At 45.2% G+C, this 26644-nt stretch overlaps 2 protein-coding genes and 2 long non-coding RNA genes across 8 annotated transcripts; 2 read left to right on the forward strand and 2 right to left on the reverse strand.

The window, feature by feature from the left end:
• Nucleotides 1-359: 359 nt before the first annotated feature.
• On the forward strand, nt 360-4395 carry LOC147238375 (peptidyl-prolyl cis-trans isomerase FKBP8-like). Of its 5 annotated transcripts, XM_086197176.1 has the most exons (6): nt 360-510; nt 632-827; nt 1023-1195; nt 1284-1361; nt 1495-1560; nt 1830-4395. In XM_086197176.1, exons 2-6 carry the CDS (start codon nt 677-679, stop codon nt 1917-1919), a joined length of 558 nt encoding a protein of 185 aa, XP_086053302.1. In that variant the 5' UTR covers nt 360-510; nt 632-676; the 3' UTR covers nt 1920-4395. The 5 variants fall into 5 exon arrangements, with proteins under 5 accessions (XP_086053302.1, XP_086053297.1, XP_086053300.1 ...); XM_086197171.1 differs by having other exon boundaries at nt 1023-1299; XM_086197174.1 differs by having other exon boundaries at nt 1495-4395.
• A 5230-nt stretch (nt 4396-9625) lies between these two features.
• LOC147238376 (uncharacterized) lies at nt 9626-19325 on the reverse strand. Its single transcript, XR_015111802.1, has 6 exons — nt 19012-19325; nt 18685-18865; nt 17601-17693; nt 16827-16909; nt 15188-15377; nt 9626-11550 (listed from the first exon to the last, which is right to left on the reverse strand). It is a non-coding gene; the product is annotated as an uncharacterized LOC147238376 (long non-coding RNA).
• A 1175-nt stretch (nt 19326-20500) lies between these two features.
• Nucleotides 20501-26107, forward strand: serpine1 (serpin peptidase inhibitor, clade E (nexin, plasminogen activator inhibitor type 1), member 1). The gene is made up of 9 exons (XM_086197798.1): nt 20501-20578; nt 22825-23063; nt 23580-23804; nt 23890-24084; nt 24342-24540; nt 24653-24753; nt 25077-25163; nt 25473-25556; nt 25638-26107. The coding sequence occupies exons 2-9, from the start codon at nt 22826-22828 to the stop codon at nt 25682-25684; spliced, it is 1176 nt and encodes a 391-aa protein (XP_086053924.1). The 5' UTR covers nt 20501-20578; nt 22825; the 3' UTR covers nt 25685-26107.
• On the reverse strand, nt 22153-25713 carry LOC147238378 (uncharacterized). The gene is made up of 5 exons (XR_015111855.1): nt 25452-25713; nt 25289-25349; nt 24665-24772; nt 22718-23056; nt 22153-22349 (listed from the first exon to the last, which is right to left on the reverse strand). It is a non-coding gene; the product is annotated as an uncharacterized LOC147238378 (long non-coding RNA).
• Nucleotides 26108-26644: the final 537 nt, after the last annotated feature.

Here is a 26644-nt window from a genome sequence, read left to right on the forward strand (position 1 = left end):
TACATTCTGAGTTTCAACAGCACACTAGAATGTTGTAGTATCAGACACATCAGAGCGAATTTGCCTGTGGATAAGAGGTTGGTGCTGGCTCTGGTAATTCTGTGGAGGCGACCAGAGAAGAAGAAGCCAGGACAATAAAAGGAGGTGGGGAGTTTGAGCTCCTTGGGGAAGTGCAGCGTCACAACAATGGCCTCCAGGGTTCTTTCCCACTGAGCGAGGTGGAACATGAGGGGTAATGAACTGTGACTGATATCACAGTCATGACTGTGATATCAATCACAGTCATGACTGTGATATCAGTCATGTGTCATTATGATGTCATATTTTTCAAAGCTTATAGACATTTTCGTGAGGTTTCATGAGGACCTGTCATAGATCAGTCATCCCTTCTTTCTGACAACTACTCGCTAAGACTTTGGCTGTTCCCCTCGCCACTAAAAGCTGTGTCACCTGCAGTTTTCGCCTCATAAGGAAGTTCCCAATTCCAACCGAGGGAATTGTGTTGTGAAGGTCAGTACTTCAAGTTAAGTCCCTATCTTGATGTTCGCCTCCAGTCACACAGGTGAAGGTGATGTCTCTTGTGGCTGTCACTTCTTTATTTAACCATGGCTTTTCTTCTTCCCCTTGCTAGTTCAGACCCTGAGGTTCACATAAGGAGTCCTTGGAAGTAGAAAGAATGGCATTCGGTCATGGTCCAAAAGTGGGTCAAAAACCTCTTAAGCGGGCCCATTTTGCAGATACAGGCAACAACCATCAGTGGAAACATAGCATTTCAAATGGCAGCTGTTACAAGCACATCCTGGAGAGAGTTGAATCAGTCTCTGAAGGTATGGTGAAGATTTATCACTGAGAGAGAAGTTGAAAAGTGGAGGAGCGTGGACAACAACATCCTGTTGTGGAGAACGACCAACTGCATCTTTGCTTTAAATATGTTTGAGGTCATACTGAGGGATGACTAATTATTATTTGGTTGTGATTCTCCTTTATTGACGTCTGTCTTCAATTTATAACCGCCTCTTCAGAAGACTTCAGTCCCTGTTTGAAGAGCGGCCTGCTGGACATGAAGGTGAAATGTCTAACCATCATGGCCGGCGTCCAGCTGAAGCTGAAGGACTACGATGCAGCACTTGAATCCAGTGTTGCAGCTCTCGCTCACAAGCCTGACAATGTCCAAGCCCTTGTTTACAAGGGGAAGGTAGACATTTCCCTCTCTTTTTTTACTCTCCTCCTCTCTGTCAGATCTTTGACGTTTGTTCACGAACAAACCTGTGCTCTGTTTGAAGGCTTTGGCGCTGAAAGGTGAATATTCAAAAGCCATTGCGACTTTGAGGAAGGCATCGAGCCTGAAACCACACAACCTGGTAATCCTCACTCAGGTCTTCAGATGCTAAGGAGGGCTTTGCGCAGATGAAAGTGCCTTCCAGAACTGCTGATGTCCACTTTGTACAGTCCTTGGGTGAAGCTGCAACACTAACACTCTTGTCTCCTGGACAGTGTATCATCAAAGAGCTCGTCAAAGCAGAGAGGGCATCAAAGATTGCCCGAGCCAAGTCGCCATGGGTGAGACTCCCCATCAATTTTATGGCCATGATAATCAAATATGTAGAACTACCATTTAAATATGCTCATGCATTAATGCACAGTTATGAATCAGATGTTATCTAGATAAAGCATTTAGATACAGATCAAATTTTAATATTAAGCATTGAAGAAATCTGCATTTGAACGTGGCAGGAATTCTTCTTTCGTATTTTAAATCTGAATTCTATCTTCCCTGCAGCATGAGATCATTTACCTTGACTTGTACTTCTTGGCTCCTTTTTCTACAGGGTTTCAGTTGGAAAAGTGCACTCGGCGCTGCTGCTGCGGTCGTCGGCGGCGGTGTGGCGCTATCGGTTATTATTGCTAAAGGAAAGTGAGCCAACCCTCCAGACGTCATTAAAGAGGGGCAAACAATCAGACAGGCAGGAGGCTTGGCAGGACATGGAGAAACACACCAACAGACGATCGACCAGAGCGGTAGATGTTGGGACTGGGGCGCCGAAAATATGAGCTGCGCCGGAACTCCGGCACCATGCCGGAGAACTTCAAGCCCTGGACGCTGTTCATCCACCTGCCACTTACCAACAGATACACACTTACCAACCTCTGAACTGGACAAGTCAAGTCAAGTCAATTTTATGTGTATAGCGCCAAATCCCAACAAAAGTCATCTCATGACACTTTCCAAGTAGAGCAGGTCCAGTACCTCACTCCTTCAATGAACCTCCACCCAACAATTCTCCATCAGCAAGCACATCCTGCAACAGTGACGAAAACCTTCCTTTTGTAGACAAATTTATATATATTTGCTTAAACTGTAGTTAAATTTATACATACATTCACTTAAAATAGAATGTAGGACACACAAGGTAGTTGTAGTAAAGATGTTTCTGTGGCAGTTCCCAAAGAGGTAGGAAAGGTTCCAACACTGTATTTAGTTTATCAATGTACTTCTTTAGTGTTAGTAGCGGTACCGGGATCTCCTGCTCATGCATCCCAGGTAGAATGGATGACTTAGCTACAAGTCACCTTATTTGACCTCATGAACATCTGGAAGTAGTAAAAGGTGTTTTACAGAGGGGTCCCACAAATCTCCAAAGCACCAGGATTAGTTGGTGCCATTGCGAATCTAGGAAGGAACTTATAAATACTGGAGACAACACAGATAGACATTCCAAGATATAAGACAACAGAAAAACACTTACTATCAGCAGTGAAGCACAGACCAGACTGTTTAAGAGTGGACAGGTGAAAAGGTCACAACAGGGAATAGCGGGAGTGTAGCTCATGCTAGCATCACTCCCTCAAGCCAATTAAGTCAGAACAGAGTCCACAAGAATTTCTATGGTGGGATGAGGCCGTGAAAGATAAGAGCATGGCCGTAAATCGGAAAGAGGTTTTAATCTTCACAGCTGCAACAACAAGGCCACGATGGACCAGAAGGGACTGGCATGGGGTCAGACAGAAGATCCTGCAACAGACATGAAGATCAAAAATACACACTTGCACGCAGAAGCGATCACATAAGCACCTCCCTGTAACACATAAGACTGGAGAAGATAGTTAGATCGTTGGACTTCTTGCCCCAACGCCAGGGACAACGCATCTGCGTATGCTGACTCCAGCATAGGGGAAGATGATCTCCAGAGCTCTGTATTCTTTCCTGTTAATCTGAATAAATTCTTTTGAACCAACTGGAAGGTGTCCTCTCCAGATTTTGAACAGCGCAATATATACTCTGTGGGTCCTTCTGATTGATTAATGATGACTTGTTGAAAAATTCCTACACTTTTAACAGGCAGGAACGTCGAGCAGATCCAGGATCAGTGGGGACGGCCTTCTGCTTTGACCGGTTGGGGGGAAAGAGAGCAGGAGAGCAGGGCAGAGACAAAGACAGATCATGGAGAGAGACAGATATACAGAAGGAAAGAGAGGGACAGAGATAAAGAGAGAGAGAAAGGAGGAGAGACTGATGGACAGATGGGGACGTGAGCAGGTGGAGCTACGGGTGGCAGCTTGAGCCTCTTCAGGTCTGTAGCCTCCTACAGCAGCACCCGGGATCTGGGATGAGGGGAGCCTGAAGGCTCCGTAGAAGAAGAAGAGTTCGTAACACGTATGAGTACAGGAGGAGGAGAGAGAAGCCCAGTGCACCATGGGAGATCCCCTGGCAGTCGAAGCCTATAGCAGCACATCTAAGGGCCAGCCTAAGCAGTCCTGACTATAAGCCTGATCAAAAAGGAAGGTCTTAAGTCTGCTCTTAAAAGGTGGAGAGGGTGTCTGCAATCCTGGACCGAAACTGGGAGACGGTTCCACAGGAGGGGAGCCTGATAGCTGAAGGCTCTGACTCCCTGTAATGCTCACCAAGAACAGCCCTACCATGAGTTCTGCTTCAATAAATGTATTCCTTTGTAAATGTTGACACTGCCAGAGAACCTTCTTGATGCTTCCTGAGATGATAGTGGGTGTTGCTGTTGGTGTGGAGAGCAGTGCAGTGACAGGTGTTCTGAATATTTGGACCATCGGATGCTTGTGAGTTGGGCTGACAAACGATCAGACACCTCAATATGATGCTCCTTGTACCAACACCCACTACCGCCTCAATATCAGCAGCTGTCTTAGAGTCAACAACATTTTAAAAGTCAGGTTTAGTCTGATGAAGTTGCCAGGAGTGCACACGCCATAGTCATGTGAACACAAGCAAGACAAATGTGTAATGGCTGAGTTTCAAAATGGCCAACACAGTCCAAAGACATGAATTCCACAGACAGTATTTCTCTTTAACTGCACAGAGACGTGCTTGTGTCTAATATGTGACTGTTGACTTTCAGGGCCTCCTCAGGCGAACATCACTCCTCCCCAACACTCCTAACAATCCCCACTTTGGGTATCCACCACAACAACCCGCCCTTCAACACCTTATGGCACCTCGAGGAAACGTCCAATTTATTTGTCCCCCTCATCACTTAATGCCTCGCCCCGTCAACGCCATTGCTGCCCCACCTCTTCCACCCTCTGCCGCCCTCCCAGAACCAGCTCAGAGATAGACATCGACTGGAAGTGTTACATCCTGTCAAGGGGGAACGGAGAACACAACATGAATGGACACCTTCCTCCATTCCCAAGCCTGACAAACTGAAGGATACGGCTCTACCATGAACAACAAGGTTTATTTAAAAATAATGAATGGACACAAATTAACCCAGAAAACCACATGGACTTCGGGGTGGGCCCAGGCCAAAATAATAAACAAAACCTCAACTCAGCTGGAAGGGAATTGACCTGCAAAAGAAAAAGGGAAACCAAAACACAGGAAACTCTCCTACCTCCCTAGGGACAAAACAGGAGGAACAGTGATCAAGAAAATGGCAGCCCGCCCCTACTGCTGCGTGTCGAACTTAACACAGAACGCAAATGCACGGGGAGTTTGGAACGGAGGAGAGGAGATGCGGCTGGCCCAGATCTTCCTCCTCATCAAGAGCCACCGGACCAATCAGCAACCAACGCCGCACCTGTAATGAATCACTCACTCCACCACACCTACAGGGGGAGAATGAGAGAAGCAGACCCGCCCATGGGTCATAACAGAAGCGGCCTCCACCTCCCACTCCAGGAGCACTCATTACTCTGCGCTGGAACTTTGAAGGAGGGCGTTTGGGATTTTTGTGTATCTCAAATTAAATCAATGTGAACTTGAAATCTGTCTGGACTGTGACGATCAGGGTTTGAAAATGTGTCTTTGTGTCTGGAAAATGAATTCCTGGATATTAAATGTTCACTTAAAACTGATATACTGAATACAATTGTTATTATATGACATCTCATTCATTGGAATATTTTATTATGTATACACACACACACACACACACACACACAGGTGTTGGTATTTTGAAATTTGTGTAACATGCAGGAGAAATGTTGTATTTATAAACCGTTTGAGTTCAATACTTCAGAATTTTCAACAAAGGCACAACATTTGAAATTTCTAATCATAAACTTACAGGAAAATACGCGTATTCCTCCCTTATCCATAGAAGAAAGCATCATCAACTTTAACATTCATGTGGATGTTGATAACCACAGTCTGGTACTGCTAGGAAGCTTTTTTTGGCCGCTGTTGCAGGATGTGCTCGCTCTTGGAGAACTGTGGGGTGTAAATTCACTGCAGGAGTGTGCGACTGGACCTGCTCTTCTTGTAAGGAGTCATGACATAACTGTTGCTGTGATTCATAGAAATTAAACTGACTTGACTTGACTTAAACCGTCGAGTCACAAGCTCGGTACTCGTCCAGTGAATGTGTCTGAGGGTGCACACCCATCTGGTGGAAATGCACATCCGTCCCTCTTACTTCCTAAAATACACTGATATCATCTTTTTTTTAATCTTCCTGACTCATTTGGATCTGAAATGCATCCTCACATGTCTGTGAGATGAGGAGAATTCGTACGTGACACCTCAGTCGACTCTGTAGTGCCAGAAACATCAGTTTCATTTCATTCTGACGACTGTTCTCATTCCGCCGTGTGTCTGTCGTGCTGACATTCTGCTTCACCCTGCCCTCTAGTGGCCGTTTGTGTCAGCTCACCGCTCTCTCTGCAGCCCGTGTTGCTCTCCTGTCTTGTCCGTCAGCGACTGTCTGAGTCTTCTGGACTCCCGTCTTCTTGTTTTGATCAGTTCTTTTGTCAGTTCCTGTCTCATTTGAATCACTTTCCTCCTCTGTCTGTTTTGTCGTTCTTCCTTTCTTTGTCTGCTTCCCCACTTTGTTTTCTCCCAGTGAATCACCTGCCCCTCGTCTGTTCATCAGTCTTCAGCACCCTCAGGCCTGTTCCCAGTGTCTCCTCTCTAAACCTCTGTCTTTGTGCGCTCCACCTGATTCTTGCTGTGTCATAAGTGGAGTTCATGCTTTGGTCCCCGTCACTGTTGGAGCCTCAGGTGTGGTACCTGCTCATGTCGTGCCTGATTACCTGATTATTTTTTTAAAATGGGCATCAGGATTTAATGTAGCTTTCTAAGTGTTTAGTTTAACTGACATGAATTCTTCGTTCCTGCCTCGTACATTTGGGTCCACTTGCTCCTGCTTCCACCGCCATCTTTACAGGTCTGCGAACACACAGTCTCTGCAGTGTCCTCCTGGTTTTTGCTTCATTTGTCATCAACTGAGGGTTGGCATCGAGACAAGGTTGGGATTCTGTCCCAAAACAAACAGCTAGAGACTGTAGTCATGGACAGTCTGGTGCCCATTTCGTTCCAGCGCTCCACCCACAACAGCTCCCTGTCCTTCAACAGGACTTCAGTGTTTGATTGCATCTCTCCAGAGCTCCAGAGCTCCAGCGCTTGTAGCCACACGTGGGGAAAATATTTGTTATGACATGAATGACTATTTTGCATATTTTTATACAGCAAATGTACTATTATTTACACTTTAAAAAAAATATATTTAAAAAGTGTAAATAGCAGCAATAATCTGAAGTAAAATTTGTAGCTTGTGAGATAAAGGTTAATTTCCCTACCAATTAAAACACAAAAAAAACTTTTATTCCCATAATTTCAAGGTAAATCATCATAGTTTTCAATTTAAACTATAGAATTCTGGATAACACTGAACAATTTTCATTGCTCTCAGAGTTTGAACCCTCAGGCACGTCGTGCCTCTGGCCACACCCATGATGATGTCATAATGAGTAAAAGCTCGTTTGCAAATCAAACTGACGAAACACTCTTTTTTTCAAAAAATTAATTTCATTTATTTGTTTTTATTTATTTATTTACTTCCTGCTGAAATCTGCTGTCTTGCAGGCACAAGGTGTCATTGGTGCTGAGTGTGTGAGTGGCTGCTTGACCTTTATGAGGATAACTGGTTCAAACAAGCCACAGCTCCCATGAACAAGTCATGTCCGATGCGTGTAGGGAGGCCTCGCTGACACGCGCTGGATGGAATTATTTTGGGATGGAGTCACAATATTTTCCTATGACATCATCCACATCCAAGCGTCTTCGTAAGAATCAAGCGTTTGATCAGAAGAGCTCTGATTCTCACATTCTAAGGTTGTCTCTTTGTACCTCATCGTACCCGTAGAAGAACAGTACTTGGAAGTTTTGGGCACAGACTCTCTTTTCTGCAGAACAGAGTCCTGTGTGTGTTTTTTGCCTGAACTCTCTGACGCCAGAGCGAACGGTTGAACAAGGGTTCCTGAGTCAGTCTGGGAGAAATGGAAGGACAACGGCGGAGAGTGTGTTGATGCGCAGGTGCTTCGATTAAATGCTTCCTGTTTGTGCTGCTACATCCTAGCCACATGACAATAAATAATGTTTGTTTTTGGAGAGAAAAAGTGGTGCAAGACAAGAATTGGTGTCATTGTCTTTGTCCAGGCCTGATCGCGCCGTCTTGTGTTGATTTGAGACGTTCAAGTCCTCCAACTTTAACTTCCGCTTTGACCTGAAAATTTGTTTTCAGGAGCGCCGTATTGTATGACGCGGTAAAGAAAGTTGCTGCCCTTGTATCCAATAACTTGGTTTTACTGTCACGTGACTATGACGTCCCGCGATAAAGAACAGGAAGGATTGACCTGTTCACGTTCACCAGTCACACCCTTCCACAGACCGTCTTTCTCTCTCTCTCTATCTTGGAGCAGCTACTTCAGATCACTTCAAGCAGCTCTCTCGTGATCCTCTGTCCCTCCCAAAAACCGCCCAGTAAAACCAAAACCTGGACCCGCTCTCAACACAGAAAAGCTTCGTAGCACAGAGAACCAGAGTTCGTCCAGTTCTGTGCCGTAGTACCAACCTCTGGTTAGAGTTTGGAGTTGTTTTTCTTTCATAATTTCCTTTGGAAGCAAGTAAATGTTTCCATGTGTGCACTCGTGTCCCTGCAGCGATGGGACACTGGAGCAGCAAAACTGGAGTTAGAACGTTAATGAGGGAACACAGTTAAAGTGGGTTTTTGTCTAAATCAGTGATTCAAAGAGCAACGTGAAGAGCAGCTGGAGAAGCTCAGGACACTCCTGGGATTAATTCAGAGTCTAATTATGTTCACCTGACTCCAGATCAAAGGATGGGACAGGTCGTGACAGTATTTGCTCTGCAGGGGGTCTAAGTAGAATCCACTGAGACTGTTGAACGTGCTGAGAAAAGCTGCTGAGGGAACTTTATGCTCAGCCTTTTGCCTGTTTTTCTCTTTATTGTTCACTATCTTGTTTTGGAAAATCCTTCTATTCTCTTGTGTGTTTATCCTTGGCATTCTTTCCTGAAGCGTGATTCATCACACAGTCCTCACGAGATTTACCAAAACAGAGGTAAAAAAAAAAACAACTACAAAAAAAACAAGTTAATCACCTTCACTTCTGGTAACTGAGATCCAGAAATTTCTCATGAACAAAACACTTGGTTGTGTCCGTTTTCTGTCGCTCGTGCAGACTCGATGCGCTCACTTTGGGATGTTTCTGTTGTTCTATTAATAGAACTCACACACTTGTTGAAGCTTTCCTTTTCCATGAGTTACTTCCTGTTACTTATCATCCCAGCCAGCAGGCCACCTCAGCTTCCTCTTCTCCACCAATGGAACGCTCAGTCCTGATGATTGAACTCTCTCCGCGCAGACATGAAGCAAAGCCGCGCGTCCCGCTGACTCACTCCGCTCCCAATTACCTCCAGTGAAATCAACCTCAGGACATGTGCAACAATGCCGGTTGCATTCCTGACATACTCGACCAAATACACACCGGTGAACAACCTTCGCAGCATCATTCCTTCACTGCCTCCCGCAGCGATGAGAAGAGGAGCAAGTTTCCATCGCTCCCAGAAGTGTCATCATGAAGTCCAGCCAAACCAAAGCCTAAGTGCTACGTTAGGGTTGGCGCTCGGCTGCAGGAGCAAGAGCTCCATCTGTCTGATCACCTGACAAATCCATCAGCAGAATGAAAACGATGCATTACACCTCTATCTTGGCTGGAAAAAAAAGTGTGAGGGGGGGGCATCAATGACAAAATACAAACCATAATAAGACATCGTTACAAGAAACTGATATTTGAAAAAAAATGACAACAGACAGACAAAATAACATCATTTTATTCCATGTTTAACTCCCAGTGTTGACAAGTTATTACAAGTTGTATGAATTACTTCCATTTGATAGTTATGTAACTTTACAGTATTACTTTAGCTTCTCCAAAATAACTGCAGGAGCACAACTCGGGGTGAAAGAAATGAGACTGTAATTTACAGCCTCGCTGATGAACCTCTGATCCCTGCAAACACGGACAAGATGGACTTCCATGAAATTATTTTATTTTCTGAACGTATTTTCCGATTCATGAAGAGATAAAGAGAAACAGGAAGTTCCCTTTTGACACAAGTTACCCTGTCAACAAAATAAAACGGGTTTGGAACCATGATTACTCAATTTACAACACTTGTAGTGTCAAATGTAGCTTTATGCTAATTCTGTCTTCTCCCTGTGTAAACATACACACGTATGCCCGCTGTATTTGTACATGTATGCATGCATGCATGCTGTGGCCACAGGTGAGAATGATTTTTTTTTTCTAAGTCAACCAACATTCTGTCACTGGCGCTGTCACGAGTGAGTCAAACGGACGGACGAGTCAGAAGCTCTGCTAAAGCGTTTATTGGATGCTGATACAGGGAGGACATTAAACGTGACACCGTCTACTTTCTGACTCAGCCATTCCGTAGCAATGTGACTTGTTTTTTTTTCATTCTGAGACTGGGATTCACGTTGTCTATACATGCGGCCCAACAACGGCCAAAAATAAGTGTTTTCATAAGAAGCTTTTTTTTTTTTTAGAGTTTGTCATTTCCTGGGAGTGATGGAGCTCCGGTGCACATTTTCATTGTGTATCCAATAAAACGATGTCTTCAGTACTGCCCCCCGCCCCCATGACTCATTCATCATTTACAGAACTCGCTAAGACGAAGTGGGAACCTGTTCAATTACAGTGACTAAGATTTTATATAGAAAAGGAACTTTGTGACATAATTTACTGGCAGTTTTTCCAGAGCACGAACAGATAGGGGCTTGGTGAACGCATCATCAGCAGGGTGGGTCCTCAACTTATTCGGAACAACTCCCTCTTTCTTTAAAGAAGTTGTCTTTACTGGAAGCATGTTGCGTTTATGGCGCTCAACTGTGAATTGAGCGTATGGAAGAATGTGTTCAGGGTCAAACCTGGACTGGTGAACGAGGGAAGATGGGGGGAAACCCAACAGAGGGACGTTAACTTGAAGGAGAATGTTTGTCATGGGCTGTGAATCACGACAGGGTGTGTGTGCGTCTGTGTGTGTGTGTGTGTGTGTGTGTCTGTGTGTGTGTGTGTGAGTGTGTGTGTGTGTTGATCATCCAAAATGTAATAGATTAGATGGGCAGGTTATTCAGAGAAAGTACTGATTAAAACTAGATATTCAGAATTTGTTGTTGTTGTTGTTAAATTTGCTTCATAAAGGACAAATTCCAGTCTAAATCTTGGTCCTCTACATGGCGAGGGTGCTTTTATCCAGCAGAGCTCTTCTACGACCTGCAGCTGCAGCGCCGGTCCAGTGAATGAGACGATAATTAGACGAGTCGTGGCTGGTGCAGTGGTTACTCCAGGCCCCGGGATGATTCATTGTCAAAGTATTACTGGCGCTGCTAAGAACTTGACATGAGAATTTAACACTCAAAATTCAACCTGATATATTCTGAGAATATATCGGCCTCGAATACAAAGATGGGGACCATTTCGCATGCAGTTTTTGGACGAGTTCCAGTTAAAACTGTTCCAAAATGTATAAATCAGTGGATTTTTTTTTTTTTTTTTTTTTTTTTTGCCAGCGAGCACAGACGAACTTGGTCTCGTACTCATTCTGCCTTTGTCTAATGAGGGTTTTTTTTGTTGTTGTTCTTTTGACAGTTCAAGACTGAAGAGAATAAAAGTTCCGAGCCGGTTCCGCGCGCACTGGAAGGGGCCGCGCCGTTCAGTTGATGAACGAGGTGTTTGGCTGTTGGGCTTCATCATCTGCAAGACAAAGGGAGAGAAGCGACACACCTTGACAGAGGGTTGCATGAAAGAACAGCTCACCCCTTCACACCCAGCTTATCGATCAAAGTCACACAAGCAAATACATTTCACGGCGTATAACACACGGATACAGGATATTAATCATAATGACGTATTTAAAGAAAAATAGGACATTTAGAAAGAAAAAAAACACTTAGACCTCATTGAAATACAGTCAAAAAGCCTCAGTATCAAGTATTTTTGTTCTTGAAGCTAAAAAAAAATATGAGCGAGCTGTTGACTCTGTTGAAATATCGACCTCCTGACCTTCCTTTCGCTCATTTGTAGGCACGGTGACACTCTCAAGTAGGACGAGCTTCCTCAAGATGAGGTTTCTGACCTCCCAGCCGTCTGAACCCAACGCTGCTGTTGCTATGGTTTCAGCCAGCTGAGTTAAAGGTCACCTGGGTTCAAGCTACCCTTGCCTACTTATTTGTTTTTTTCCCATCTCGCTGAGCAATGACAGCTTTTAAAATTGTTATCAGGATTCTGCACACACAAACACTGACTCATGGGCCCTCACAGTTCTGAGGAGGTTGAAGGAGACGGTGAGTCACCTCTCAGTAAAACCAAGGGGTGAGGCAACGGTGAGTTAGGACACGAAGATCAGCGAAAGGGCAAATGCTGATGCTCTAAGTTAAACCGCTATAACCCAGTCATATAGATATGTAGTACCACTTGTGATATCTGCCACGCTCAAGTCCCACCCTATGCCTGAGGAAGTCAGAGCTTCACCTAAATAGATCACCTCTGAATAATTCACTTTGGCGTGCTACCATCCACTGCTTTCGCTAAAAATGAGCACAAAATCTTTATAACCTATGACCGCATGCGCTGAACACCTTCTTCTCGTGCCGACTGATGCATTTTATGGTGCCGTCTTGTGCGTTCACATTTATGGACCTGAACCTATGTGTTGTTTTGTGTGGCGTGCTCTTACTTTAGGTCTTTCGGCGTCGCTAGCTCTGAGCTAACTTGAAGCTCATTCTGGTACAGACACTCTCAATTGTGTGCTTCCCCTCTTAAAGATAAATGATTCAGTTTAGTGCAGTGTTGCATGGCGCGTAATATGGCTTTTATGGCTAAAATCCATAATAATTATAATACAATCCGGGGACTTATGTTTTTTTTTTTTTTTAGTGTAGTTTTAATATATTTTGAATCAGCTGCGGAGCTGCAGCATCTGCATCAAAGTGGGTCCATCTTTCCTATTAGCGTGTCGTGTTTGGGTTTCTCGTCAAATCCGTTTGATTGTACCGTTGACACACCGATACGCGACTGATGAAACGCCGCATCAACGTGAATCAAACATGCATGGTTTGCAATGAGCAACCTGCAAACGCGTGAGCAAGAGCAAGGATTGCACATGAAGAGAGCGCTTTCTGTCTTCTGCTGCTGTTTAGTGAACACACCTGATGCATTCCATTGACGGTCCACGTGTTACCAAGATACAGAGAGTCGAGTGTGTGTGTGTGTGTGTGTGTGTGTGTGGGCTTATCTCAGCGTAAGCTTGTTGGAGAGCTGGTGTGGGAAGTTTTCCAGCCTGTTGGTGGGTTGTGTTGTTTTTCTGCAGGTCAGCAGTAACTGGCCAGGTTATGTAACCATGCGTGTCGAGGCAGCATCTCCGTGAGTGTCATGTATCAGTCTTCCGTCTGTACTTTTGGTCTGGTGCACAACAACCTCACCCGCTTACTCACGCTAACCACACGTCTAATGGAAATTTTACCTCTCTGCTTTGCACGGCTGTGTTAATCGTCGCTCCTTAATTGTTGATGTTTCTGATTTGGTGATCATTCAGTGTGATTTATCTCGTCTGACTGGATCTGCCTGTCGCTTAAAGGTGAAAATTTGATCTGATAAAATCAATGAGGGGCGGGGAATGTTCCTCCTGAGATTTCCTGACAAGAACCATGGTGATAGCATCAATATTTAGACATGGATGTGAAGGTTCAAAGACAGGAGCATCAAAAGGTTCTCGTATGTTGTGGCTAGAATTCGCTCTATTGTTTGTGTGGAGATTCTAATCTGAGGAAGGCTGAGGAGCTGCCAGCCGCTTGTGTTTGATGTAACGGCGAGGACTTTTCCAGAAGGACCCTAATGCAGACGAGACAGTGGACCACAGAATCCTCAATTGACAGGACGTCACATGATTTCTGTGGCGGAAGTTCATCATCTTTGTGTTATTATTTTCCAGAACAGCGTTTGTAACCTGAACCCCCACCCCCACCCCCCCCATTTCCCCTCAGGTGGAGGCAGAGGTTCAGGAGTCTCGTGATCTGCGGATAGGTTTTCTTGTGTGGGATGATGTGGGAGGATCAAGCTACAACCACAGGAGGCGCCGCTGCAGAAACGTACGTGGACGGCTCTTTCTGCATTCTGGAGACAGAGTAAAGTCTTCCAGAGATGAAAAAACCCATCTTCAGGAGCTAAAGATGCATATTTGTGTGTGCTTGAGCATAAAAGTACGCTTATCGGGTTATTACTCTCCTGACGTTTATCACAGCAGAAGTACATCCACCCGCCATCGCCACTGACTGTACTGCATTTTAAAGGTACTTCATCAAGGGAAATGCCTCATCTGTAACAAGAAGAGGTTATCTGGTCAGAAGCAGGAAGTGATGCAGGGGGGGGGTGATGTCCAAATGTCCACTAAACCCCCCGTCATCTGAAATGAACCCGTCGCAATCAGCATGTACGCCATGGAAAATCCTCGTTGTAGAATGTTGATGCAGTTCCTGTTGGGGGGGTGTGGGGGTGGGGGGGTGGGGGTGGTGGTGGTGGTGCGTTTCCCGTCCAGAACAACTTTGGGAAGTTCCGCTCAGCGATCATCTGAGCCCAGTGTCGCTCACATCTTCAGGTGTTTCTCTTCCATGACCTCAGAGGTTGCAGGAGCCAGGTGATAAATCACAAACACTCCCACGTGGATGGGAAGCAGAACCTGAAGCTTTCCCCCTGTAAATAAGGCAACTCCCCTATCGAGCACACATTCAAGGTTCTTACGTGAGTATTAAAAACATTTTTTTTGCAGTTTCATATTTGCGTGAAAAATTCCTTGAAGTGCATTCATTTCTTCCAGGCATTTATGATTATCTCAGTTTACTGCTGTATTTCCTCCAGGAGTGGAAAGTTCGTATTTTTACTTGAATGCCAAAACTTCACCTTTTTTTAGATGATCACCCACCAGCTCGTACTTGGTACTCTGTGTGGTAAATCATCGAAACACTTCTTCCTTCACTTCTGGTACTTACAAAACAATCAAATTAAAAAAAACAAATGTACACTACGTTTCATCAAGATGTTCCATTTTTACGTCAAATGCATAGTGTTGAATTGCACTTCAGCGCTTAGATTGTTGGAGCCTTTCTGTTGTTGCTTTACAAAACATAAAGTGTGTGTGTGTGTGTGTGTGTGTGTGTGTGTGTGTGTGTGTGTGTGTGTGTGTGTGTGCGCGTGTGTGTCTCCCTCCTTCCTTATGCAACACGGTGCAAAAAAGAAACGTTGAGAAATCCTAATTCTTTCATTTCCTTCATTCCAACTGACATTTGGTCGTTTCCATTGCCAGAAAACTGAGAGTAGCTGCGGTTACATGACTCACGTGTTCTTTTTTCAGTGTGAAAGGACAAAGGTATTGACGTGAGAGCTGGATACGGCGAGTGAATCGCTATCTTGTCTTGCGTCTCCTCTTCATTTCCTCAAAGATCTCGAAATGTGGAGCCACAAATCACGGAGAGACACCGTGAGGTCGCGACAGGAGAGGGAAACAACCTCCTGCAGCCTGAATCCTCCTGCAACACAACAAGTATCAGGTCATCAGTTAACAGGCGCTTATTTATTTGATTAGATTCCTGATAGCTGTGTCATCCCCCCTCCGGCCCCCTCTTGTGTAACTGGATTTGGTCTATCAGGATCGGGGCTCAGTACCAAACCCCAGAGTTCACCATCAGTGGTGGAGAGAATGAGAATGTTTTGTTTCCTGTTTTCGGGTTTATGATCCATCCGTCCATTTTCTACCACTTATCCTGTTAGGGGTCACGGGGGGGGGGGGGGGGGGGGGTGGTGGAGCCTATCCCAGCAGCCTTCCCCCTGGACAGGTCACCAGTCCATGGCAGGGCCAACACATAGAGACAGACAACCATTGGCTCTCACAGCCACACCTACGGTCAATTTAGAGTATCAATCAGCCTCGTCCTCTCTTGATGTCTTTGGACTGTGGAGGAAGCTGGAGTATCAGAGAGAACCCACGCAGGAACAGGGAGAACATGCAGACTCCACACTCATGCTTGAACCCAGAATCCAGAACCTTCTTGCTGTGGGGCGACAGTGCTGACCACTGCACCACCGTGCCGCCCGGGTCTGGACTGGCTCCTCCTCACCGAGCTGGACTCGGACATGTTATCGGAGCGCTGAGGTCAACCGGTCAGCTGCTCCTGGATCTCATAACCATCGCGGGTTTTCAGAAGCTTCAATGTGCCATGAAAATAAAGCTGACTTGACTATTTCTGCTGTTGAAGGAAAAAAAAACACTCTTGCGTCGTTTGTTTCACCCATTCTGATAAACACGTTTTCGATGGATGGCGTCTGTCTGCCAGCTCAATGTCGGGTTATTATGCATTCATGAGTTGGCGCTGAACTTTTCTTCTCTTTTTGGTTCATTTTTGACTCCCGGTGGATGTTTCTACCACATTTCTACAAATTCTGTGGCAGAATTCAGAATGTAACGGTCAGACTATGTAACTCAACATAACTCCACGAACCCTGTGAGTTTACTTTCCTTGGATTAACTGAAATCCAGGACAACATGTACTGTTGTGATTTTAAATTTATTGCCACCCACTCAAAGAACTGAGGGGGTGGTATTTTTCATAATTTCCATGTGTGGAATGTGCCAACTCCTGAGGGGTTTCTGGGGAATACACCACAATCGCAGTAACCAGATGTGTTGATGGCTTGTTATTTTTAGATCCAGTTGTCTGAAAAAAAAGCGAGATACGTGCTCGCAGTGACAGCAGCGGTCAGTGCGTTACTCATGAGGTCACCGACCCGCTGTCAGCTAGGATTCTTCCGTTCGAGTTGTTTTGTTGAAACAAAACCACAGAACTCACATCTTCAAGCGATTACTGAGCCTTCCGCTTCTGAAGAGGGATCATAAAACAATGAAACAAGTTGAGTTTGTACCTGAGTTCATACGAACGCCAGCTGGGACACCCTGTCCTTTGATTTTTGGAGGTTATTACCTGCTGTTAGGCTGCGGTCGTGAGTCCAGGGTGGATCCAGTTAAAAATGATTGATATCATATTCCATCAACCTTGGATGTGTCCTGGTATTGGAGAGAGAAATATTCCAGGTTCATCCACGATGAGCATCATTTTTATTGTCAAAACTGATATACGTGTAGAAATGTTTATCATGTTGGGAGAAGATTGGGATTCCGGAAAGAGACGCACAATGAGCCCAGCTGCAGGTCCCCAGGTTACCAGGTAACCAAAAACAAAACTAATCATCTGACAACAAATGAAGGAAGTACACTTCGCATTACTCAGTTCATCAAACGCACATGGAGAGAGTGATAGCAAACAGCGGGGAAACCCTCTGGGTTTCTAAATTTAAGGGCCGTGACGATATGGAATTTAAAAAATGTAATTAAATTAAAAAGAATTAAACTCAGCATCAACATGGGGGTTGCGGTGTAAAATGTGCCACTGATGCCGGAATAAAAATGTTGAAAGTTGAAAAGCACATAAATATGCCTTTACTTTGCGGTTAGAATCCTTAAACGTAAAAAGTGGATCTCGTGACCCGGGTCTCCCCTACCGCAGGGAACGCGCTCGGCCACTGCGACTGGGTTTGAGTGCTGGGGAGTGTTGAAACTGTCCCAGGGAGGTGTTTGCACCATGATGGCTAAAACCCACAAACCTGCGCAGCCGCAGCTGAGAGCCAGGAGGAATTACTTTAGGTTTGTTGCATTTTTGTTAAAACCAGCTTATCAACACACACATTTATTTACTGACAAATTGAAACCGTAGTAAACTTGTCGATTCCTGCCGGCGTGCGGTGTTTCCTGAAGAATAGAACGTGAACGGGCTTCAACTTCTCAGTCAGATCTGCAAAAGACATGATGTTGTTGTTGTTATCAAAATACTCCTCAAATTAAATCATGTTCCACTTATCAGGGTGAAGACGACCTAGGATATTTCTTCCTTTACAATTTAGGATTCACAACAACTTCTGGTCGTCCTGATTCCCAACACGATTTGAATCCAAGCAACTGATGAAACAAAACTCTTAAAAATAGTGACTTAGTTTGGTTCTTGAGAGGTGAAACGTTTATTCACAGACTAGCAGTCTAAACAGTCTGTGTGTGACTGCAGCATCACTTATGTCCGTATTAAGCACGTGCGTTCACACACACACACACACACACACACACACACACACACACGCACACACACTGTACTTGACTTGGTGTGTGAAAATGTCTCCACATCTTCTAACAGACCAGATGATGTCAAGTTACAAGAGATTTTGATTTGTACTTTTAGTGGAACCGCGCGCACGCACACACAAACACACACACACACACACACACGTTTCCTATGGAGACAATAGCAGAACAAACAGTCACAGGAGGGGTATGAGTGGGAATCCCAGCAAAGAGAAGGTAAAAAAAAAAATCTTTATTTTGAAACTCCGCTCAGACCACCAGAGAAACGCTTCCATCAGTGGAGACGCGCACGAGTGAGGTAACCAGTGTTGTCTGAAGAGCCAGGAGGCTCTGCGGCTTCGCTTTGTCATTTACAAGAGAAGCACTTACTTCATTTGGTGGTTTGTGGCTGTATCATAAGCCCCGCCCCCTCTTAGATTGGAAAAAATTTGTCAACCCCCCCATCCCCTCTGTGCTGCCAAGCAGATGCCTGGTGAGTGGTGGGATGAGGAATGCTGCCGGTTCAGACCAAATTTGGTCTTTAATTGAGTGTCAGAGTGCGGGAGTGAAAAGACAGCGCGGAAGAATTAATAGAAAATGATTCTGATGATCATCAAAATCCATAAATGATTATTTTTCATCGGCATTTGTGTGTAAGTACATGTAAATACCTGTAACTTCTACTCTCCTGCGCTGTTCCCTCCGTTCATCCTTTGAGTGAAGTGATGGTGTATTTCAGGAGATGTTCTCCTCGCTCCCGCGGTGTCACCGTCTTGTTCTCTGTGACTCGTTGTGCGATTTAGCTCTCAAGAATGATCAGATCTACTTTGCTTTGGAGTGTGATTCATTCCACTGGGTACAAATGAATAGAAATAGCCACAAATATTGTTTACAACTTGTTTCCCTTTGTGGAAACACACACATCTGGCTTCCCTCTTCTTCAACACAACACACTTTAGCATCATAGGTTTCCCAGAGCTCACACTGGCAGCAGTTACCTTCCTCCACATCAATGTGTTGATCTCTAAAACGTGGATCCCCTGAATGCCAGATTGATGCTTGGACGCCAGCAAGAATGGCTTTTGTTGAAGACGGTTCCCGGAAATGATGCTCACCTCCGGTCGTCACCTTTAAGTTTCTTTGTAACACAGACGAAGCTTTTTACACGTTTAAAAAAAAAAAAAAAAGGTTTAAACCATTAAAAAAAAAAAAATTTGTTGCCTTAAACGCAGGAAACAAGTGCAGCCCGCAAGACTCACAGGACTGAAGGGGAATATCCAAAGACGGAGCCGTGGATCTACGTGAGAGAAACACTTCAACTGAAGATTCCAGGCTTCTGTGCTCACTTTGTTCATTTTCAGGGTCAAACTTGAAGAAACATCCAGCTGTGAGACACGTAGCTCAGCGCTAACCTGGCCTTAACCGAGGTCAGGGAATAAGAACCTCTGCATTTAACACTTGAAGTATATGTAAAAGCAAGTACTTTAGTAAGGCAGAAAGCATCATGTGGTATTCGTGTAAGTACTCGCTCCTCGAGCTTGTCATCATCACCATCTTCAAACGACTCAGCGGGGCAGAAGAAGTCTCTCTCACCAGGTCTTCCCCACTCTTCATCTTCAGTTCATCACTTCCTGAACGCCCGTTGTCATGGCGCACCTCTCCCAGGTCAGAGGTTAAGCTCACTGGACCTAAACTAATTCCTAAAAACTGCTCTGACAAGAGAGACGTCAGACCGAAAACCAGGACCGGTAAAAAACCCAGCTGGTGCAGCCTGGTGCCGCTGCTGTGGACGCTGAACACATTGAACTTCAGGAGACAGCTTTTCCTCTTCTCCTTCTTCTTGAATTTGGCCGTTCGTGCCTCTACCATCAGATGCTACCATGGCCTCTCTGTTGATTTGACATGCTGCACTCATGCTTCCGCTATTTCTCATGATTGGAAACACATGTCAAAAGACACTTGCAACATTTTTCAGCCTGGACTGCCTGGATTTGGCTGCCACTGTCCTCGTCGTGGCCATAAGTATTTGAGTTTGGTGACCCTGATACGTTTATGAAGGGGAAAAGTTGAATTTGCAGCCTTTTTTCATTTGTTTCATGGTGCTTCCTCTCAGATATTTGTCTTCCCCAAAGTTTTGAGCGTATCCAGGAACCTTTGGCGACTTTTGTGCTTAATCATAAATCATACAAAAACAAAAACAACCTTCTCCTTTGGGGACTCCGTCTCTCCAACACATACCGGAGTGATGCGTGTGCATGTTTGAGCGAGACGCGGAAAACACTTAAGTGAGTTTCCATATGAGCTGTGTCATGCTTTAGGCAAAAGACACAGACAGAGAGGGAGCGAGCAGGGAGGAGGAGGAGGAAGCCAGTCCAGACACTGCCAAATGACATCACTGTCACAAATAACTTCAGCGTGCGTAGGCGGTGGGGAGTTGGGGGCGGAGCTTGGTCTACACCAACCCTACAAAACAGACCCATTCAGTCATTCGGAGACACACACACACAGCCCTCGTAGAAGAGAAGACAGAAGCTGTGAGACCTGAAGCCGCTTTACAACTGCAAGGTAAGAACTGCAACTACTGCAGAAGCTGTCCAGGCACAGAGCAGCATGAGTCAGCGCATGGTGTCGGTCAGAGCTGGTCCAGGTTTTTGTCTTTACCAGACAGGAAAACAATCTATTAACTCCAGGGTTATTCATTCATTTACTTGATTTTCTTTTTTTCTTTTACATCTGCCTGAGTTGCGCGTCTCAGCAGGATCTGAACTTGCATTTTAGCAGTTTGTAACTCCTCGCCATCAAAAACATTTAATCTGACTGAGAAGAATTCCTCAGTTGCATTCCAAGCTGACTTGGAGATTTTGCGTTCACGAGGCTGAAGATGTGTGAGATGAGGTCCTAATCTTGATGTTGGATAATTTAAATCCAAAATCCAATCCAATTTTTGCTTGCCAGTGCAGATTGCGACATTTTTCTTAAGCCAAAGTCCAGTCAGTGCACTTGCTTGTTCTGTGGCTGTCAGAGCAGTCTTGTATTTTAGGTCCAAAACATGCAGGAGACCAGACAGTCAATAGTGACGAAGGAGCCGAGCTGATTTTTCCACAGAGATGCTGCAGAAACCGACGACCTCAACCTCTGCTTGTTGACGTAGAAGCGCAGATATCTGCTGAGTTCATGGAACTCTCTGGCGCTGAGCAGCTGAGGCTTGACATGTAAACACGACAGCATCGAGCGTCTGGAGCGAAAGACACCACACAGGCGGCGGCTTGGTGATGTCATCGCCTCCCTAGGAAGGGCCGTCGAGATGACGGACCCCTGATCAAAGGCAAATCTAGGACTGAAATAATCTGGATTTATTTCCAAAAGTAGAATGTGTTTGTGTTTTTGCAACATTTCCTGAGAAATTGGTGAATATCACCAACAACAACAAAAAAGTCTTAAAATCACGAAGAATCCTTTGAAACACACGCAAAGAGGAAGCAGCGTAAAAGGAGTCGACAGTCCATGAGTGAATATTGAAACACACCAGCATCCATCCAGCAATTTACCACAATTCCAATGTACTTACACTGTAAAAAGACTTATAATCTGTAAATTAAGGTTGAAAAAAACAGGAGTGGGTCTCTTATCACGTGTGAAGATTGTCATTCATCTTCTGCCTAATTCTGCTGACAGAGAGAGACAAACAATCCTAAAACCTCTTTGTTAGAATTAATCGACGCAACAAAGCAGTCGTGGGGCTCAGATTTGAGGCTGACGCCGTTTGTTAGGACCCAAGTGCGGCGCGTTGTTTTTAACTGTTCTAACAGACTGAGTTAATCCTGCATTGATTCATCAGATTCAGGCGGTTATCTTCAGTTCACTGAGGTAAAAACTCACTCATGAACAGGAGGGATTTGTTGGCAAGGAAGTGGTGTTTGCTCACAGCTGCAAGTGATGCGTTGTGCTAAAGGTTCACACCGCTGACCTTTGACCCAGAGCGAGTCCCTGTAACGCTGTTGCGCTGCTGATGCCTGCGGTGGAAAACTAATGTTATTGACACACCGATTTTCCACTTGAGACACTGAACTTATCCAATATGACACACACACACACACACACACACACACACGCTGATAACACAACTACTTCAAGGACTGTTTGTAGACTAAATTTATAATATCTCAAAACTGACAAGGTCATATGAGCTATGTGGCGTTGGATAACGACTTAAACAGACAAGAAAACTGCAGAGACGGGTTCACCGAGCTGCTGAAGCGGCTGAAGCGGCTGAAGCTGCTGAAGCGGCTGTGACATCACCATCACGCAGCCCGTCTCTGCTGAGTCAGTGGCGGTTCTGCCGAGGAACACAGAATTTTATGCCTGTGTAGAAGCTGATGAATGCAGCTTTGAAATGAGACACACTTGTCAGCACCGCTGGTGGATTCAAATGAATTCTGAATGCTCAAAATTGGACTTCTGTGGCGTCATTTCCCCTCACCCTTGAGCAACAGGGTTTTTTTATGACCTTCACAAGAACAAAAATATCATCTTGACCCTCTTTTCTAAATAAGAAACGTCTGAGAGCTGCTGAGTTTGCCTGCAGGTGTTGAGTAATGGAGGCAGTTTTCCTTCTTTATAAGAAACAGAAACACACGAACTGATGATTTTTCCCCTCAGACTGTCAGGACTGAGCGACATATTTTAGATGATATTCACACTCACCAGATGCATCTTGAATGTTGGTGCAAAGAGAAGCAGGTCCGGTTTTACTGCCCAGGGAATGTGTGCATGTTTTCCTTTAATATCTGACTGTCCTCTGTCTTTCCCAGGATGCTTTGCGTGTACATGTTCCTGTTGCTGACCCTGAGCAGAGTGGGGCTGGGCTCTCTGCAGGATAAACAGACCGACTTCGGTTTGAAGGTTTTCTCCCAGCTCACCCAAACCTCGGCGGACCAGAACCTGGTTTTCTCCCCGTACGGCGTGGCCTCCGTCCTGGCCATGGCTCAGCTGGGGGCCGGCGGAAACACCCGCAGAGCTTTGAACACAGCCATGGGCTTCTCCCTGCAAGGTGAGTGATACTGAATTCAAAATAAAGAAGAGAGAAATGAAGAGAAGAAAGGGGTTTACTGCACGGCCCTGAGTGTCCTGGGGAGGCGTGTCTGCGCTCACATATCAGGAGGTGGCGCCGCCCACCAAGACGACCTCAGCCAGTTTAATAAAATGTAGCTTTCTGCCAGATTAAACAGAACTTCCCCAAATTATGATGGTTTGTTCCTCAGCCCATGAACACCCCTCCAGCAACCCATGTCCTCAACTGTTCCAAACTAAGAGAGAACCTGATGAGTGTGAAGTGATTTGACATAGTTCAGCAGAGTCCGATTTTTGGTTTTTTTTTTTAATGAAATTGTTGCGTTTCCCCCTTCATAAACTGATAGATGGTATTTCTTTTATTTTCTTAATACTCTGTACTACCCTCGAGTAGTTTCATGCACATATGTCGAACAGAAGAAAGAATAAAAAGATACAGGCTGAAAAAAAATACAACCAAAAAAAGAAGCTAATACAACGTGACCATCTTCTTCAGAGCGCGGGATGTCACGGCAGCAGCGCCTCCTGCAGCGGGATCTCTCCAGCGAGGAGGGGGTGGAGATAGCCGGCGGTGTGATGGTGGAGAGGAAGATGAGTCTGGAGAAAGGGTACCGCCGGGCTCTCTCCAAGGCCTTCCAGACCCACCCTCACCAAGTGGACTTCACCAAACCAGAGCAGGCGGTCGCCATCATTAACTCCTGGGTCTCGGATCACACTGCAGGTAAGCAGGTGGCGGGTCAGCGGCGGGATTCTCCAAACACCGTTACAAAACAAGCAGCCTGAAATCTTTTCCCTTTCTTCTGTAGGTTCCATCCCGGAGTTCTTGGCACCTGGATCCTTGACTGATGAGACCCGCCTGGTTCTCCTCAACGCCCTCCATTTCCAGGGCCTGTGGAAGGTTCCATTTGAACCCAAGCTGACCCAGGAGAGGATGTTCCACTGTGCTAATGGCAGCTCTGTGCCAGTTCATATGATGAGACAGACCAACCGCTTCAACTACGGTAGTTTAAAGACTCTCAGCCAGATTACATTGCTGCTTTTCCACTGCATGGTTCCAGCTCTCCTCCTCTGGTACCTGGATTTGTTCTGACATGCGAGGTGATAGGAGGTGTGCAGGTGAAAGTCTACATGGGTTCCCAGGCGGTACTGGTTCCATGTGGTGAAAATGCAGCGTGTGTGTGTGTGTGTGTGTGTGTGTGTGTGTGTGTGTGTGTGCGTGTTACTTTGACTAACATTGAATCTTTTTGTCAATCAACAGGTGAGTTTGTGACTGCCGACGGCGTGGACTATGATGTCATTGAGGTCCCCTATGAAGGTGACTCACTGAGCATGCTCCTGGTATCACCGTTTGAGCCTGAGGTGCCACTGAGCATGCTCAGTGCAGATCTGAGCAGCGAGAGGATTCAGCAGTGGAGAGCAGAGCTGAGGAGCGTCAAGAGACAATTGGCCATGCCTAGGTGAACCCCTTACCTGTTTATATACAGTATATATATAAATATATATGCGTACCCCTTACTGGCAGTATTGTAGGACTTGTAGGATTTGATCTGATCATATTTGTGTTTACAGGTTCTCTCTGACCTCCGAGGTGAACCTGAAGTCTGCTCTCATCAACATGGGCCTGGGAGAGATCTTCAGTCTGGCTGCTGCTGACTTCACACGCATTACCAGTGAGTGATGAGCCGATGGCTGCTTAATGTTAATTAATTAATCACACACACACACACACACACACACACACACACACACACACACACACACACACAGAAAAACAAACGTGATTTGCTGCAAAATAAAAAAAATTCTAGTGGTGTTTAGTGCCCCCGAGAGGAAAAAAGTACAAGTGCATCTCTCTCTCTCTCTCTCTCTCTCTCTCTCTCTCTCACACACACACACACACACACACACACACACACACACACACACACACACACACACACACACTTCCAGCGTTTCCTGTTCAGGAGTCTAATCTGACATTTCTCTCCTCCAGCTGACGAGAGGCTGTGCGTATCCAAGGTTCTGCAGAGGGTGAAGATTGAGGTGAACGAGGAAGGAACTAAAGGAGCAGCAGCTACAGGTGAGCCCAGAAGAAATTATTTTGATACACATCTAGTTTTTGTTTTGTTTTTTTAAATCATATAGCAAACTCATGAAGCAGATGAAGTCTGCGCTCTTTAAAGTCACATGTCAACACACACTCACCTGAGCCGTCAGTTCGCTGCGCTTTGGAGGCAGTAAATGTTCTTTTGTGAGAAGCCGCGTTCTTCAAAATGAATCAGCAAAGTCTTAAAGTCAACTGTTGTCAGAAATTTTATGAGAAAACCTGTTAAGAGAAACTGAACGAGACTGGAAGCGTGACCCTAACCTGCTCTCCCTCCACCCTCAGCCGCTGTGATGTTCTCCCGTATGGCGGTGGAGGAACTCACTCTGGATCGACCGTTCCTCTTCCTGATCCAGCATAAGCCGACAGGTAATTTAGCGGTTTTCATTTGAGGACGGTTACAGAACCGTTGGTGCGGGTGACCTCACGCTTCTCTCTGTCCGTGTGCAGGTGCTGTTCTGTTCATGGGTCAGTTCAACCACCCGGATCCACAATGAGCGACTCCGGGGACCCGCCTTCCTCCCACTGTGTCTGACTACTGCTAATAATACTGAACATTACATCACACGTGTACCACCACATTTGACGGCTCATTCAACGCCAGGAGACCGAGGCAAAGATCCAACGAGACTGAAACATTGCTAAAGGAGTTTATACATACATATGAATATATATTTTTGCTGTTAATTTATGAATACTTTGTGGTTCCTATGACTGAAAGAATTATGAAGGAGTGTGAGATGTTTCAAAAGAGTTTACTGTTTTCGGACACTAATGCAGTTCAGAGTGTGTGGTGCTGCAGAGAGCCGAAGAACTACTAAAAAAGATGTATTTTTTATAGTTTATTTTTTACAAAGTTGCCTGTAATGTCAATAATCTGCCTTTTATTTATTAAAATCCTATGTTTTACAAATCTGGAGTCTCCCCCCCCCCCCCCCCGTGTCTATAAAGTTAAATTACATTGATACAACAAAAAGCCCAAATCATGCCAAGTGCAACTCTCTGTTCTTAGACCCCCCCCCACCCGACACACACACACAAACACACACACACACACACACACACACACGTTTGTGGTTATGTAATATGTCTTCCTCCCCACTGATGTGATGGTTGGATGATGCTGCTGCTGATGGTGATGATGATGATGATGATGGTGATGATGATGATGATGATGATGATGATGATGATGACGTTGTTTACTCATACAGCCTTCCCTCTGTATCCCTCAACTCCAAAACGGCAGCGCTTCCTCGCTCCAACTGTCACGTGACTGAGCTCAACAAATCAGAATGCCGAAAGCCTAGGAAGCGAAATTCCAGAGGCGGATTCAACAAATCGCCCTAAACTGGTTTATTATGGAAGTACAAAGATGTAAATATGTGAGTATTCCTACTCACTGGAACGTAACATCAGATAAGATAAACTTTATTCATCCCGTACTCGGGAAATTGACT

This window comes from Aulostomus chinensis, chromosome 24, assembly GCF_037954235.1.
Source record: "Aulostomus chinensis isolate RoL2024-O1b breed Wild chromosome 24, RoL_Achi_v1.0, whole genome shotgun sequence".
Lineage (NCBI taxonomy): Eukaryota > Metazoa > Chordata > Actinopteri > Syngnathiformes > Aulostomidae > Aulostomus > Aulostomus chinensis.